Source organism: Capsella rubella, unplaced genomic scaffold, assembly GCF_000375325.1.
Source record: "Capsella rubella cultivar Monte Gargano unplaced genomic scaffold, Caprub1_0 scaffold_5, whole genome shotgun sequence".
NCBI lineage: Eukaryota > Viridiplantae > Streptophyta > Magnoliopsida > Brassicales > Brassicaceae > Capsella > Capsella rubella.
The window spans coordinates 9,177,027-9,191,069 of record NW_006238919.1 but is presented as its reverse complement, the minus strand read 5'-3'; the positions used below and the strand labels follow the sequence as shown (position 1 = coordinate 9,191,069).

General features: G+C 39.5%; 3 protein-coding genes across 12 annotated transcripts; 1 reads left to right on the top strand and 2 right to left on the bottom strand.

Moving 5' to 3' along the window:
* Positions 1-83: 83 nt before the first annotated feature.
* On the bottom strand, positions 84-6,864 carry LOC17884863 (glutamate receptor 3.6). Of its 10 annotated transcripts, none has more exons than XM_023782394.1 (14): positions 6,719-6,864; positions 6,242-6,455; positions 5,410-6,115; positions 5,108-5,205; positions 4,551-4,945; positions 4,242-4,328; positions 4,071-4,143; positions 3,788-3,970; positions 3,380-3,659; positions 1,814-3,129; positions 1,432-1,709; positions 1,305-1,336; positions 827-1,233; positions 84-675 (listed from the first exon to the last, which is right to left on the bottom strand). In XM_023782394.1, the coding sequence occupies exons 9-14, from the start codon at positions 3,636-3,638 to the stop codon at positions 256-258; spliced, it is 2,712 nt and encodes a 903-aa protein (XP_023638162.1). In that variant the 5' UTR covers positions 3,639-3,659; positions 3,788-3,970; positions 4,071-4,143; positions 4,242-4,328; positions 4,551-4,945; positions 5,108-5,205; positions 5,410-6,115; positions 6,242-6,455; positions 6,719-6,864; the 3' UTR covers positions 84-255. The 10 variants fall into 10 exon arrangements, with proteins under 10 accessions (XP_023638162.1, XP_023638164.1, XP_023638163.1 ...); XM_023782396.1 differs by lacking the exon at positions 4,071-4,143 and having other exon boundaries at positions 5,410-5,703; positions 5,865-6,115; XM_023782395.1 differs by lacking the exon at positions 4,071-4,143 and having other exon boundaries at positions 5,410-5,703; positions 5,869-6,115.
* A 185-nt stretch (positions 6,865-7,049) lies between these two features.
* On the top strand, positions 7,050-8,657 carry LOC17885569 (probable protein phosphatase 2C 47). Its single transcript, XM_006292729.2, has 3 exons — positions 7,050-7,246; positions 7,421-7,597; positions 7,676-8,657. The coding sequence occupies exons 1-3, from the start codon at positions 7,097-7,099 to the stop codon at positions 8,435-8,437; spliced, it is 1,089 nt and encodes a 362-aa protein (XP_006292791.1). The 5' UTR covers positions 7,050-7,096; the 3' UTR covers positions 8,438-8,657.
* A 562-nt stretch (positions 8,658-9,219) lies between these two features.
* Positions 9,220-13,881, bottom strand: LOC17885768 (phosphoinositide phosphatase SAC7). The gene is made up of 21 exons (XM_023781987.1): positions 13,668-13,881; positions 13,400-13,545; positions 13,238-13,321; positions 12,959-13,086; positions 12,775-12,866; positions 12,538-12,595; positions 12,355-12,411; positions 12,222-12,255; positions 12,042-12,122; positions 11,575-11,681; positions 11,326-11,412; positions 11,174-11,251; positions 11,009-11,079; positions 10,826-10,924; positions 10,645-10,744; positions 10,452-10,560; positions 10,284-10,356; positions 10,068-10,161; positions 9,837-9,929; positions 9,686-9,752; positions 9,220-9,607 (listed from the first exon to the last, which is right to left on the bottom strand). Exons 2-21 carry the CDS (start codon positions 13,542-13,544, stop codon positions 9,471-9,473), a joined length of 1,794 nt encoding a protein of 597 aa, XP_023637755.1. The 5' UTR covers position 13,545; positions 13,668-13,881; the 3' UTR covers positions 9,220-9,470.
* Positions 13,882-14,043: the final 162 nt, after the last annotated feature.

Genomic DNA, 14,043 nt, shown 5'->3' with positions numbered 1-14,043 from the left:
TGGGATTCCATAAATGCTTCCTCGGGATGTTTAAGTTTTCCTATACTCTTGGTGCTTTATCTGTGAAATGTGAGCTTTTTACCTTTGTCACCATGTGATGTGAAGAAACATTTAGAAGCGTTTATTTACTCAAAGTGGCCATGAGATTAAAATCAAAACAGAGCTCGATCTCATGTGTAGCAACAAAAAGAGGGGTCAGTACATATTAGAGCCATTATAAGGTCTCTTTGGTGCATTGTTTTTGCTGGAAACACTTTAGTTGCAGCGACTTGAACCATTAACGGAGATATCTTCAAGCTGCCTTCCCCTAGAGGACCGAGTCTTGGCATCTTCTTCTTTCTCTTTAACAAAGGAGATAAAGGAGTGGATACGTGCGGATGGTGAGCTTCTTCTCCTGATAGATCCTTCTGCTTCTTCAGGATATTGTTGCCCAAACTGACGTATCATTAACACTGTATACACTGCAAGAGCAAGAATGCATGCCACTCCACACACCACAAACAATCCCCAAAAGCTCTTAAGCTCCAGCCTATCCACTTCTATCTCTGCGCCTTGCAGAGAGCATGCTTTCCTCAGCAACCATTTGTCCCGAATTCTCTGCATATCTCCATTTTCTGATAGCTGCAGAATTGCCGCGGAGACATCCACCGCCAAAGGCGAGTTACGCGGAAATGCCTGAACAGAGGGAAAGAAAAAATACATATCATCATCAGTTCATGCACTATCACTATATCAGATTCAGAAATAAATTGCAGGCTACTGTTTGACATCAAACATGTAGGGAGATGTTTATATGCAGTGACAACATACTCAGAACGATACTCACAAATCCCCATCCGTTTTTAGTGAACTCTTGACCAACTATGCCGAACTCACATCTATTTGAAAGGAAAAGCTCTATGTAAGCACGTTCATCAACAACAGCAGCAACACCACCTTTTCCTGGACCATCTCTCAAGGCCTTATCATATTCCTCTGGAGAGCGAAGAGGGACAAGCCTTGACTCATGGATATTGAGTTCGTGGACCAGATAGTCTCTGACAAAGGAGCCTTGTGGATACCCAATAGGATCATGATTTGTTTGCAAAGTTTCTATGCCTTTGATTGGCGAAGACAGCTGATGAACTGTGAGAATTGATGTGAGGCTCGCCGTATAACTTGAGTTAATTATGAGAACTACGAATAGCCAAATTATCAGCACTATTCTTCCAAGATTGCTGGTGGTTGTCTCTCCTGTATAGATTCAGCAGAGAACATTGGAAACCTTCTTGCCAGTTTTAAATGGAAAACGACTAAACACTTACTATGTGAGAAGAAGAGAGTTGAAAAGCTGAACCTGCAAAACAACGAAATATTTCAGAGAAAAGAACTGGAAAGATTGTAGAGTGTTTGGAAATGAGTTCATCTAGTTGGAGCTTGTTCTGCTTTCACCAGAAAGTAGTGATAACTTGTCTACGAGGAGAGCCTCGAAACTCGTCATTGTGTTTGTGCTCCAGACACCAAATGACAGCACCGACTATGAGGAAAGACGCAGCTGCAATAAGCCACATCTGGGGTGTGAACGGCCTCAAGAACGCCATAGCACTGGTACCCAACTTCCGAACAGGAGCCACAACCACTAGGCCTGACTCCACATAGGGCTGAGTAAAATCTGCTATTTTGGTTCTCTCTGTTATGATGGTAATATCACCAACACCTGCATCGTAGACCTGTGTACAAAAAAGTTTCATCCACAAAACATGTAAAATACACCCACCAACAGAGCCATCAACATAACAGGTTCTAGGAAAGTGCTTATTATTCATTCACTCACCCCAGCCGTTATCAAGCGCACAAGCTCAGAGTTACTTGGATTGTCATGACCATTCCCAAAAGCTACAAGCTCAAACGGAACTGCATAAGGTAATAAGTTAATAGCGGCAGTGAAGACATCAACACAGAAGCCAGTGATCATCCCGTTGCTTTTAACTGAGACTACCTCTTCGAACCTGTAACGATTTGGAACTCCAATCCTCAAATGTCTTCCATTATTCGAGAACACCCATCCACGGGGAATTTTTGTTGTCTGTCCTGGCCAGACAACACTATGAAGCTTTAGTCCCGAAAAAGATGTGTTCTTCCACTCGTTAGCCGGCACCACAGACAAGCCTAAATGATTAGACCAGTAACCTATTGTCCTGTAACCAGTGCCAATGACATTAAGCACATCAAATGCTGGGTTGACAAGGTTCCTGTCTCTAGTAAACTTCATCCTACCAGTCAAGCCGATTCTATCAACCTGTAAGATGCTCTCAAGAAATATCTTTCCTCCATCAAAGACTTTCAGAGCATCAAGGTGCAAATTTCCACCCCCAAGCTCAGATCTAATTGGATTCTTCGAAAAAGATACGTTTCCACCTTTTTGGAAGAAATCATCAATGGCCTGAGCAAGCAGCCAGACAGTGTCATAAGCATACAGTCCATAAGTGCTCAGTCCAACATGGGTTAAGTTATGCCACCTTTGAACGAAGTCCTGCTTCATGATAGAGTTGGGGGTGTGCGGGCGCAGTGCAATGACCCCTTGAATGTTATTTATGGTGTTCAACGGCAGCGGAGAGTCTGTGTCTATGATTGTAGAAAGCCAGTTGGTAGCAATCCACACATAACCAGTGCTCATCATACCGAGATTCTGAGCCACATTGAACAACTCTAGTCCCCAGATAAAAGAAGCATGAATGACGATGATCCTTGACTCACTCAAAGCTACCTTAATCAGCAAGTCGGTGATGTTCTCCCTAGTAGGTTTGGGGGGCAAAGCTGCTTTGTATGATATTCTGCAACGCTTCTCCGCTAACCTGTCTCCCAAGGAAGCTACCCCATTTCGGCCGTAATCATCATCGCCGTATATTGCTACCACCTCTCTCCAACCATAGAATTGAACAATGTCTGCTATGGCGGCCATCTGGAAGAGATCATTTTGTGCGGTTCTGATGAAGAAAGGGAACTGCAGAGGAGACATAGTAGGGTCTGTGGCAGAGAAGGATAGTATAGGAATTTTTAGTTCTGTTGCAACATGAGCTACTACACGGGCGGTGGTTGATCTCTGAGGGCCAATTATGGCCACTGTCTCAGACTCCATGAACTGTAGAGCTTTTAATATGATACATAAACCAATCAGTCAGTAAATCGAATACTTGTGTGTTGTAGTATTAGAAACTAAAGTAGATAAAGGAACAATCCAAGACATAAAAATGAATCAGCAAGCATAAAAAGTTGGTTCAAAGGTAAAGAACAGACTTTTTGAATTCTACATGACCAAAAAAATAAAAAGGAAATAACTGAACATTCGACAAAAAAGTACATAGTAATAATTCAACAATCACAGAGAAGTCTCACTTACGTTCCATGATGCTCATGAATCCATTAAATTTTGTGTCATGCATGATGATCTTAAGTGTCGTGGTGTTAAGAATGCTGGGGCTAGCATTTACGTCTTCAACAGCAGCATCCATAGCAATTTTGATGACTTTACCGATGAGAGAATCGAATGTGAAAACCGCGCCAATGTTCACAACTTGGGGTCTAGCAGAGACAATTTTAGTGAGTCCTTGTAAGGAAACTGCATCGCAGATGATGAACATAAGCAGGAACCACTTCATCTTCTCAATTTCTGCAGCTTCCTGTTTCACAAAATAAAAAGAGAGGAAGGTCAAGACATGCGTCACTGAAATTAACACACCATTACGAAGCAAAATATAATCAGAACTAAAAGCTGAAATGTAATGTTGAGGGAAGAATTATGTTTGACCTTTCACTTTCTCATTATGCGTGAGGGAATGGTGGAGCAAGTAATTGAGTGCCCATTATAGTGGAGATCCTCTTTATGTAATAGCGTTCACAGATTCAACTCTCTCACTCACTCATATTCTTCATCTTTCCCCAACCCACTCTCGATTTCATATGATTACTTCCTCATCACTGTGAAAAGCTCCTTCAAATACAAAAAATTCCACTCAGATGTTAGATACTCAAAAATCTTAACTTTTGCGGATTAGAGTTAGTGCACAAAAAAAAACTTCTCTAGTCAACACCTTTTAACTTTCTAAACCCCAAGAAACGAGTGTTTGCAATTTTTTAATGGCTAATTGTACTAGGATAGAGGCCCTGATTCACAAAAATCAAATCTTTTTATACTCTGCAAATATGGAAGACACAAAAAAGTGGGAGAAACAATGGGAACAGAGACAGAGATGAAAGTGTACCATAACTCCACTATGTTCCGATGATTCAAAGTCAGATCAAAACTCCACTATGTTCCGATGTCGACAACGCCAAAAAAAAAATGAAGCCTAAAAATTAAAACCCAGACACAAACTTCATCTTTTACTCAAGCTTTTCTGTACGCACTACACTGTGTTGACAGGAAGATAATAGAGACGAAACTGATAAAATATTAAATGAATTTTTAATCGATAAATATTCAGAGAAATATTAATCGAAATGATTATTATTTACAAATAGAGTTTTGATCTCAAGTTTTATCAACAAAGAGGTATTATTTAGTTACGTACTAGAGCATAAAGGTCTCTCTCCTGCATATTATTTGTATTTGCTGGAACCACTTTAGTTGCAGCCACTCGGACCACCGACAGAGATATCTTCAGGCTGCTTCTCCCTAGATGGCATAGCCTCTGGTTCTTCAGAACATTGACGTATCATCAACACTGTATACAATGCAAGAGCAAGAAAGCATGTCCCTCCACACACCACAAATAATCCCCAAAAGCTACTAAGCTCCAGCCTATGTACTTTTATATCTGCACCTTGCAGAGATCTTCAATATGTAATGGTGTCACAGATTCAATTATCACTCACTCATATCTTTCTGTCTCAGTGAACTTTCACTTTATCTCCCCAACCCACTCTCTATCTCGTATGATTACTTCCACAACAAACTCTGAAGCTCCTTAAAATACCAAAAAGACCAGTCAGTGATATCTTGTAATTTTTCGGTAGCTAACTGTACTTAGATAAAGACCCAAATGCACAACATCAAACTTTCATAATCCTCTGTTTAACAAAAAAAATTTGAAGCAGCAATGGAAAAGAGTCAGAGATGAAAGTGTACAATTGGAGTTATGGAAATTGACGTTAAGTACTGGGTCTGCTTGAGAATAAAACCAGACACAAGCTTCATTTCTCTCTTAAGCTTCTTGTTACACTGCTCTGTGAAGGAAACGGAAAGAACGGGAAACGAATAAACAAATAATTTTAATATTTAACTATAAAAAGTTGGATTTGGAAGCATATGTGGCAGGAGCTAAATGGTGAGTAAAATAAGGAGGAAGAATGAAGAAAGGTATTTTTTTTAATTTAAAACTTAAAAAGAGATGATTCTGACAAAAAGAAAGTGGAATCTGGAAATGGTACCGGTGACTGAAGTTTCTCTGATGATGAACACTTTGGAGGTTGCAGATGACATAATGGCGAATCTCAGCTCGTCAGGCAAGCTTCCAGGGAATCTCTCTGCCACGGAGCTACTACACAGGTGAATGTTGATCTCTGAGGGCCAATTATGGCCACTTTCTCAAACTCCATGAACAGTAGAGCTTCCAATGTTAAACATAAACCAACCAGTCAGTAAATCGAATATGGACATGAGGAAACTTACATGCTGTCGTGCTAGAAATTAAAGTAGATAGCAGAACCATCCAAGACAGGAAACTGAATCAGCAAGCGTAATGCGGTTGAATCAAAGGTAAAGAAGACCACATGAGAAGAGACTCATTTAATTATCCATGAGCAAAACACAAAAACGGAATTAATATAGCTTTTGATAGACAAACACATAACAATCATCAAGCAACCACATTTCAGTCTCTTACTTACGTTCCATGATGCTCATGCATGATGACCCTGAGTAGAGTGGTGGTAAAAGCGCCTTCAACAGCATCCATAGCAACTTTGACAACTCTACCGATGAGAGAACCAAATGTGAAAACCGTGCTGCTGATGTTCAGAACCTGGGGTCTCTAAAAGACATTTGTGGTGAGTCCTTGTAAAGGTACACGGAACTGCCTTGCAAATGATGAGCATAAGCAAAAACCACCGCCATCTTCTCAATTTCAGTAGCTTTCTGTTTCACAACGTAAAGAGAAAGTAAGGTTAAGTTATGGAGTCACTAAAATGACCACCATTACAAAGCAAATCATAATCAGAACTGAAAGAATGAATGGAATGTTGAGGAAAATATATGATTGACCTTTGGCTTTCTCATTAAGGGTGACGGAATGTTAGAGCAAGTAATTGAGTGCCCATTGTACTAGGTGGAAAGCGAGAGATCATTGTTTCACAGATTCAACTCTCACTCACTCCTATCCATCTGACTCAGTGGTAGCATCAATTCATCTTTCCCCAATCTACTCGCTATCTCATATAATTACTTCCTCATCACAATGAGAAGCTCCTTCAAAATACTATACATAACACTCAGATGTTAGATACTGAAAAATCTCAGCTTTTGCGAACTAGAGTTAGTGCGCAAAAAGAACTTCTCAAGTCAACACCTTTTGCTATCTAATAACCCAAAAAAACGAGCTTTTGCAATTGTGTAATGGCTAATTGTACTAGGGTAGAGACCCAGATTCATTAAAAAAAATGTTGTAATCCTCTGTAAATTAGAAATAAACAAACAAAAAACGGATAAGGAATGTAAAGAGAGATCAAGATAAAAGTGTACCATTGTTAGGGTTCTGGAAATAGACTCAAAGACTGATCAACACTCGACCACGTTCCAATAGAAACGACGCCAGTAAGAAATGGGTCTGCCTGAGAGAGTAAAACCCAGACAAAGCCTTCATCTTTCGCTCAAAGCTACACAGTACACTGCTCTGTGTTCTGCAGAAGTGCAGAGGAAGGAGACGCAATGAATATGAAACTAATTCAAAATTAATTCAAAATTTAAGAAATGGAAATGGGAGCACACGTGGCAGCCAGAGAGCTAACTGGCGAGTAAAATAAGGAGAAGAAAGAAAGGAAAACAGCTATTTTTGTAATATATTTAAAAGGAATGAATGATTTTGACAAAAAAAGGAAAGCTTTTGATCGGAATCTGGAAATGGCACCGGTAACTGAAGTTTCTCCGATGATAAACACTTTGGATGATGTTACAGATGACAAAATGGCTAACCTCAGCTCCTCTGGCAAGCCTCCTAGGAACATCTCTGCCATGCGTCATTGCAATAGCACTGCTTGGTTGATCGATTCCGTTGGTTCATCTCTTCTTTGCTTTTTTTTTAATTTCTTTTATATATAATCTTGATTCTCTTCAAATGCTCTTGATTTGACATTGCGCGATCACGAACAGAACAAAGATAATGTAGCTAAGATCAATTTAATGATTGTTCTTGATGAATTGTTTCAATTTAATGATTGTTCTCAGGAGGGAGATGAGAGATTTGGTGCAAAATCTCCGGAAGGAGTCAATTCAACATTCCAGCCTGTGTTCAGATCTGGGAGCTGGTCTGATAAAGGACCGAAGCGATCGATGGAAGATGAATTCATTTGTGTGGATGATCTCACTGATCATATTGGATCATCCACTGGAGCTTTCTATGGGGTATAAAAGATATCTGAATCATTCAAAATATGCTTTGTTTGAAAATGCTTGTTCATCAAATGTGGTTGTTATATGAAGGTGTTTGATGGACATGGAGGTGTTGATGCTGCATCATTCACAAAGGAGAACATTATGAAGCTTGTAATGGAAGACAAACACTTCCCAACCAGCACTAAGAAGGCAACTAGGAGTGCTTTTGTGAAGACTGATCATGCTTTAGCTGATGCTTCTTGTCTCGATAGATCATCTGGCACCACTGCACTCACTGCTCTCATCTTGGACAAGACCATGTTGATTGCAAACGCTGGTGACTCCAGAGCGGTGTTGGGGAAACGTGGCAGAGCCATTGAGCTATCAAAGGATCACAAGCCAAACTGTACTTCTGAGAGGCTACGTATTGAGAAGCTTGGTGGTGTTATTTATGATGGCTATCTTAACGGGCAGCTCTCTGTGGCTCGAGCTTTAGGAGATTGGCACATTAAGGGAGCTAAAGGTTCACTCTGTCCGCTTAGCTGTGAGCCTGAGCTGGAGGAGATTGTGCTGACGGAGGAGGATGAGTTTCTTATTATGGGATGTGATGGACTCTGGGATGTGATGAGCAGCCAGTGTGCAGTGACAATGGTGAGAAGGGAGCTGATGCAGCATAATGATCCTGAGAAATCCTCTCAAGCTCTGGTCAAGGAGGCACTTCAACGCAACAGCTGTGACAATCTTACTGTAGTGGTTGTCTGTTTCTCGCTCGAACCGCCTCCTCGGATTGAGATCCCTAAGTCGCATAAGAGGAGGAGCATCTCTGCAGAAGGATTGGATCTTCTCAAAGGTGTTTTGAACGAGTTTTGAAGGAAACTGAGAAAGTTGAGAAAAGGTAAGAGAGTTCCTTTATTCTTTTTTATTTTTTGTTTCCTCTATTGATAGGAAAGTCAGAGATTGCAGGTTGTGTGCTTTTCTCTCTGGTTTTTCCAAGTTTTGATTGATTCCATTATTCTTTTTGTAAGGAATTTGACCCATTTTTTAAACTGTAGATCTTACCATAAATGATTAATATTTGGTTTAAGTTCAACAAATGTAGCAAATCATTCAGATATGGTTATTGCCTGGAACTGCTTCCTGAACTAGGGAGGCCTCTTTGGTTTGTTTGAATCCTTAATGTTTTTTCCCGCCAACCTCCCTCTAGCTTTTACCTGAAAACCAAATATCAATATTTGATTAAGCAACAATGCAGTACCGAAATCTCTGAGAAACAAACGCAGAAAATATCTAACAGAGCGTAGATGTACATCTCTTAAAATAATAGGTCCTAACAACAACGTACACTATCTAAGGTGGAAACAACATTAGAATAGTCACTTTCTCAGTCTATTAGTCTAAGTAACTCAAGGATCAGACGATCAGCATAGGTTAGCTAGCATCGGCTCTCTTTGCAATTCAAAAACTCGAAATGAACAAAATTTTGAAAATAGGGAGCTAGATTTGGCGGGTAACTCAAATGTGAACTTCGTGCTCCACTCTTTTGACGAAGAATCAGGACCATTATTTACAAAATAGATTAGCTTGTTCCCAATAAGAGAACATATATACATCCTTTTCCTAGTCTTGTGAATTTGAATTTTGGACACTTTGGGTACAAGTAACCATGAAAGCATAGCAAGAATGAATATGAAGAAGAAACATGTGTAACTGTATCCAGTAATTGATGGTTGAAACAGGTTTTTGAAATCTTAAGGGCTATCCACCAGAGACAATTGCCTCTAGTTGGCGTCACAAGGTCCAACTTTGATACAATGAAATAACAAATAGAGAAAACTTTTGGCTCCGACTTGAGCTCCATGTCTTAGTTAGTGATCACAATGGTCACCCCAGTGAAGAAAATAAATCAGGATCTGGGCTTGTGCAGACGAGGCCGGTTGCAGAAGATCCGACCATTGGCCCTCACTAGTGCAGTCATGCCCACACAAATTCCCGTCCACAGCAATGAAAAGAACAAGTGCTTATGCTTATAATCACTCCCAGCTGCTCAGAAATTTGCATAGTTTTAGATTTAGTTTGAAAGTAAATCTTAATATTCAGCGAAAGAAAGATCCGACTTACCTTGCTTCAGAGACATTGTTGCAAACCAAAAACTGATCAGAACCACGAACAATGCCACTGGGAAGTTCTGAGAAATAAAATAACTTTGTTATAAGAGTAGAATTCTTTGTGTGCTAAGAAGGTGAGAAATAGTTCATTGATGAATGCTTACGGCTACAGCCTCGAGGCCTCCCTTTTGAGGCACAGGTGCCATGTCTCGGCTCATAGCAACTATGTAGTGCCCTTGCAGGAGATCAATTGCATCCTGTTGCACGCAGCCATATTAACTAGAGTCAGGACACAATCCAGTTACAGGGGTAAGTGGTAGCACACAGTTCTAGGTATACAACTGAATATTATTAGATGATACAAGTATTGTTGCTGTGAATGAAAAACCACTGACCTGCTTAGTTCCATCAGCAAAATTATTCAGGTAGTAGCGTACGAGGGAGCTCCAACCATCTTTAAGGACACCATGGGCAGTCCGATGTCCATACCTAGAATTGAGCCGGTTAGAGACACATTTCAACAAAACACTCCTTTACCATAGGTGCATACTGCATATTGCCTTATAGCAAGGACTTATTCAGACTCAAAATTAAACATATGGCAAAAGTACCTGACGAAATCTCCTTTAAGGGCAGGAGTACCAGAGTACTGAATGCTGATTTCATCACCATGATTAGCCCATACTGAAAGGCGAAAGCACATAAGCAACACATATAACTTCGGAATTTTACATCTAAGTACTGCAATATCAAAATTCCTACAACGATTGGAGACTGACATATTTTATAGCGTTCATCAAAATTCAGATGTGAGCTTATAGTTTCTTCAGCGCCAAAAACACCGATCCTTTTGAGTTGAAGTTCAAGCATCTTTCGACCTATCATGCTCTGCACTTGGCAGGATGTATGCAGCATGGATTAGCAAAGGCCAATGAGGTTAGATCAGCAGCATCATAGTATTATATGACTAACCTGGGTGACATTTGTACGGTCTAAGCAATCTATGCAGTTTGATCGAACAACACCAAGCTGCTCCTTCATTTTCTCACCCTTTTCATTCAACAGAAAGTACCTGTATAATTCAGAAAATGTAAACTGACATGCCATTTTTTGTATATAATTATTCAAGATTACATAACTAGAATTTTCATACCCATTTTGTTCGAGAAATCCCTCGATCTGCTCATACAGAATTGATAAGCGCTCAAAATGAATATGCCCACAGATTTGATGGAAATCGAAGTGCAGATATCTACAGGATACGACACCTCCTTTAATGAGTTGAAGACAATAAGCAAACCATCTAAGAAGCACATTATTCGAACAGATTGACTACCTTATATCATCTCCAGTAATGTGTTGCATAACACTAGCATACTTCTCGCTTAAGCGCCCCTCACCGCCATGCTGATTAAAGAGATATTAAGGAATAAAAAGTTGAAGTAGATTTATGCAACGCACAAACATGACCTGTATGACACCTTGAGTCACATAACTGTACCTTATTAACAAGATCAACTGCCAAAACTGATCCATATTTTTTCCTTAGGTCCAAAAAGTGACGCTCAGCTATTCGTGTCTGCAAGAGAAGCACCCAGTACAAGTTACTTAAACTACCAAAAGAGCAAGTGGTTAGTTAAAAATAATACTCACAGCTTCTTCAGGTTGAACAATCTCAAATTTGGGCTTGTAAGTCAGATCTACAATTTGCTCCCACATAAAAGGCATGGATCCTCTGACCTGCAAACATTGGAGTTAAAATAACATTACGAATTCAGTTGTGGATAACTCGGTCTCGAGAAAAGTTGTATGCAAAAACAGCATGTAAATAATGTTATCTATGAAATGACAAAAGATTTACAGCACAATGGGACACATAATATCCAAGCAAGTCAACACTACCTGAACAAATGATGACGAATATCCATTCATCTGTACAATTTGCTCAGTCTCCACAAAATTAGCAACATAGCCATCGAGATCAGCTCCTCTTCGCCACATACGTGTACCTTGTAAATGATCCAAGGTGGAAGAAACAATTACAACACAATACCCATCATCTCATTTTTCCTGCAGACAAGGACATATATGTCTCCCATCTATCTAATACTAAGTTTAAACTGATGCTAAGGTGCCAACCATCACACTTTCCTATTCTCATAACAAGTCCCAGCAAGTTCAGTCAATATCTAGGTTTCTTGCTATAATTGTTTGGTTAGAAGGTCCTAGTAGTAAAAAAAATGACTGAAGTCCCAGCTACGTACTAACACATTCACGCTAGAAGTTAATACAATAAAATCTATAGAAACTATTGAACTACTTGAAATCAGTACAACGAGTAAAAATAGCACATAGAGATAGATATGTACCGTTTCTCCTAGTGCATCTTCTTGCAATCAGAGTAACGTCAACGATGTCTCTTCCAATGGCAGTTTCAAAACTATTAAAGCGTGATTACAGGTTAAGGAAAATTTCATTATATAATAAAGCGTAACCATCAAGAGAAATTGAGAGAAATTGGGAGAAATGGGAGTGATAACAAAGGATATTCCCTTGAATTACTGGAAGCAAGAACTGATCAAGCTGCAAAATTAATACAACATAAGAAAACAAGGGTAAGACATTCTGTAAGTAGGAAAACAAGGGGATGTGATAAATTTAGAGAACTTCAGGGATACACACCTTATTATCGATTAGAACTTCCAACATGTAATTGTTCCAAAGAAACCTCGGCTCAGCCTGTCAAAAAGAACGCAGCACCAACAGAAGTTATTTTCAGTTCTGCCAAAGACATACAACAAGGAAAGACTAACTAATGTTTCTCAAGGAGTTTGAGAAATTTCACAGAAGTAGCTATATGGTCACCTGTCTCCACAGAGGAAGTGACTTAGACTCATCACCTAAATCATGCAAGCGTTGTGAGCTGAAATAGCAAAAATAAAGATCAAACTAAAAGTAAATAATCCTGTCAGAGTATATCAGATATTTTTAGATAAAATTGGTTTGTGCATGCCTTAGTACAGAAATAAAACATATGTAATTAATGTTATCAACAACAATGTGTAACCATAGAACATCATAAAGAAAAAGATCGCCGAATACCTCAGTGTTAAGTTAACTTCATATGAGAAATAGAGACCAGTTGTCTTTTCCGCGACACTCAGCAGCTTGGAGAACTCAGTCTCCATCTTTTTCTGCCGGAATTGATACAATACTTTGAGATTCTGATAACCATCATTACATACTCAACAGGAAAAAAAGAAAAAAACCGGCGCATATGGTTTACCTGTTCTTCAGGCGAGTTTTTAAGTGAATGATCACAAGGAAGAACCTTAAGCGTTGTAATTTTGAATATAGGATGGCCCAGAAACGAGCCAACACGTTCACTCTCGGTTACAACCACCAAATACGATCCTGAAGTGAAAGAATATGCAATCTAATATAAAAAAAGAAGCTCACGGATAGATATGTCTCAGATCTAAAATGGAAACTGACCACAAAAACATGAAGCATAAACAAGGCTATCTATATACAGTATTTTTTCAACATGATAATTGTTTCTAACCTGCAAGGAGCTTCAACATCCCAACCACACCAAATATGGAATGGATTTTAGGGACACGCACGGAATTGCTTTCTGGAACTTGATCTGAGCATTTGAGGCAAAGAAATCAACCATTGCCAGTAAAAGCAATATAAAAAACGAATCAAGAAGTTAAAAACCAACCGATGAGCTTCATGGAAGCATCGACACGACTAATATCCAAACAATGAGCGCCTGAGCCATCAGCTGGCTCGATGATGTACTGATCGGGAAATTCCCATAAACGTAACCGGGAATGCAATTTGTTCCGAGAATCAGCTACCTCCATACTACAATCAAACAGGAGACATAGAAGAAGAAGAAAAAAAAACTTAAATCGTAAATGGGAAAGCTAAGAAGACGAGAATCAATCTCTAACAGCGAACGTAACGACGATGAAGAAAAAAATCACCTGAGATTTGGGAAAAACGGAGATCTGAAGCTTCGCCGAGAAACGTCGACAGATTGTGAAAGAGGGAATTGAAATTATGGAGTTTGCGTAGAACGTGCAAATGATTTTGCGTTAATCGTTGGATCAAGTCATTTGACTCCCTGAATCCTCCTAATTAGTGCGCGACCACCACATGAACCTTTCCAAGCCAGCTAGATTCTCAAAGGTCATCGGTTCGATTCCTCCTTCCTACCATTTATGCGCTTTTAATGCTATTCCAGAGAGTGTTACTTATTTGGTCGCATCTTTAATGCTATTCCAGAGAGTGAGTGTTACTTATTTGGTCGCATCTTCATTATCATACTATTTCATCATCTACTCTTGAGGAAGACTTTTA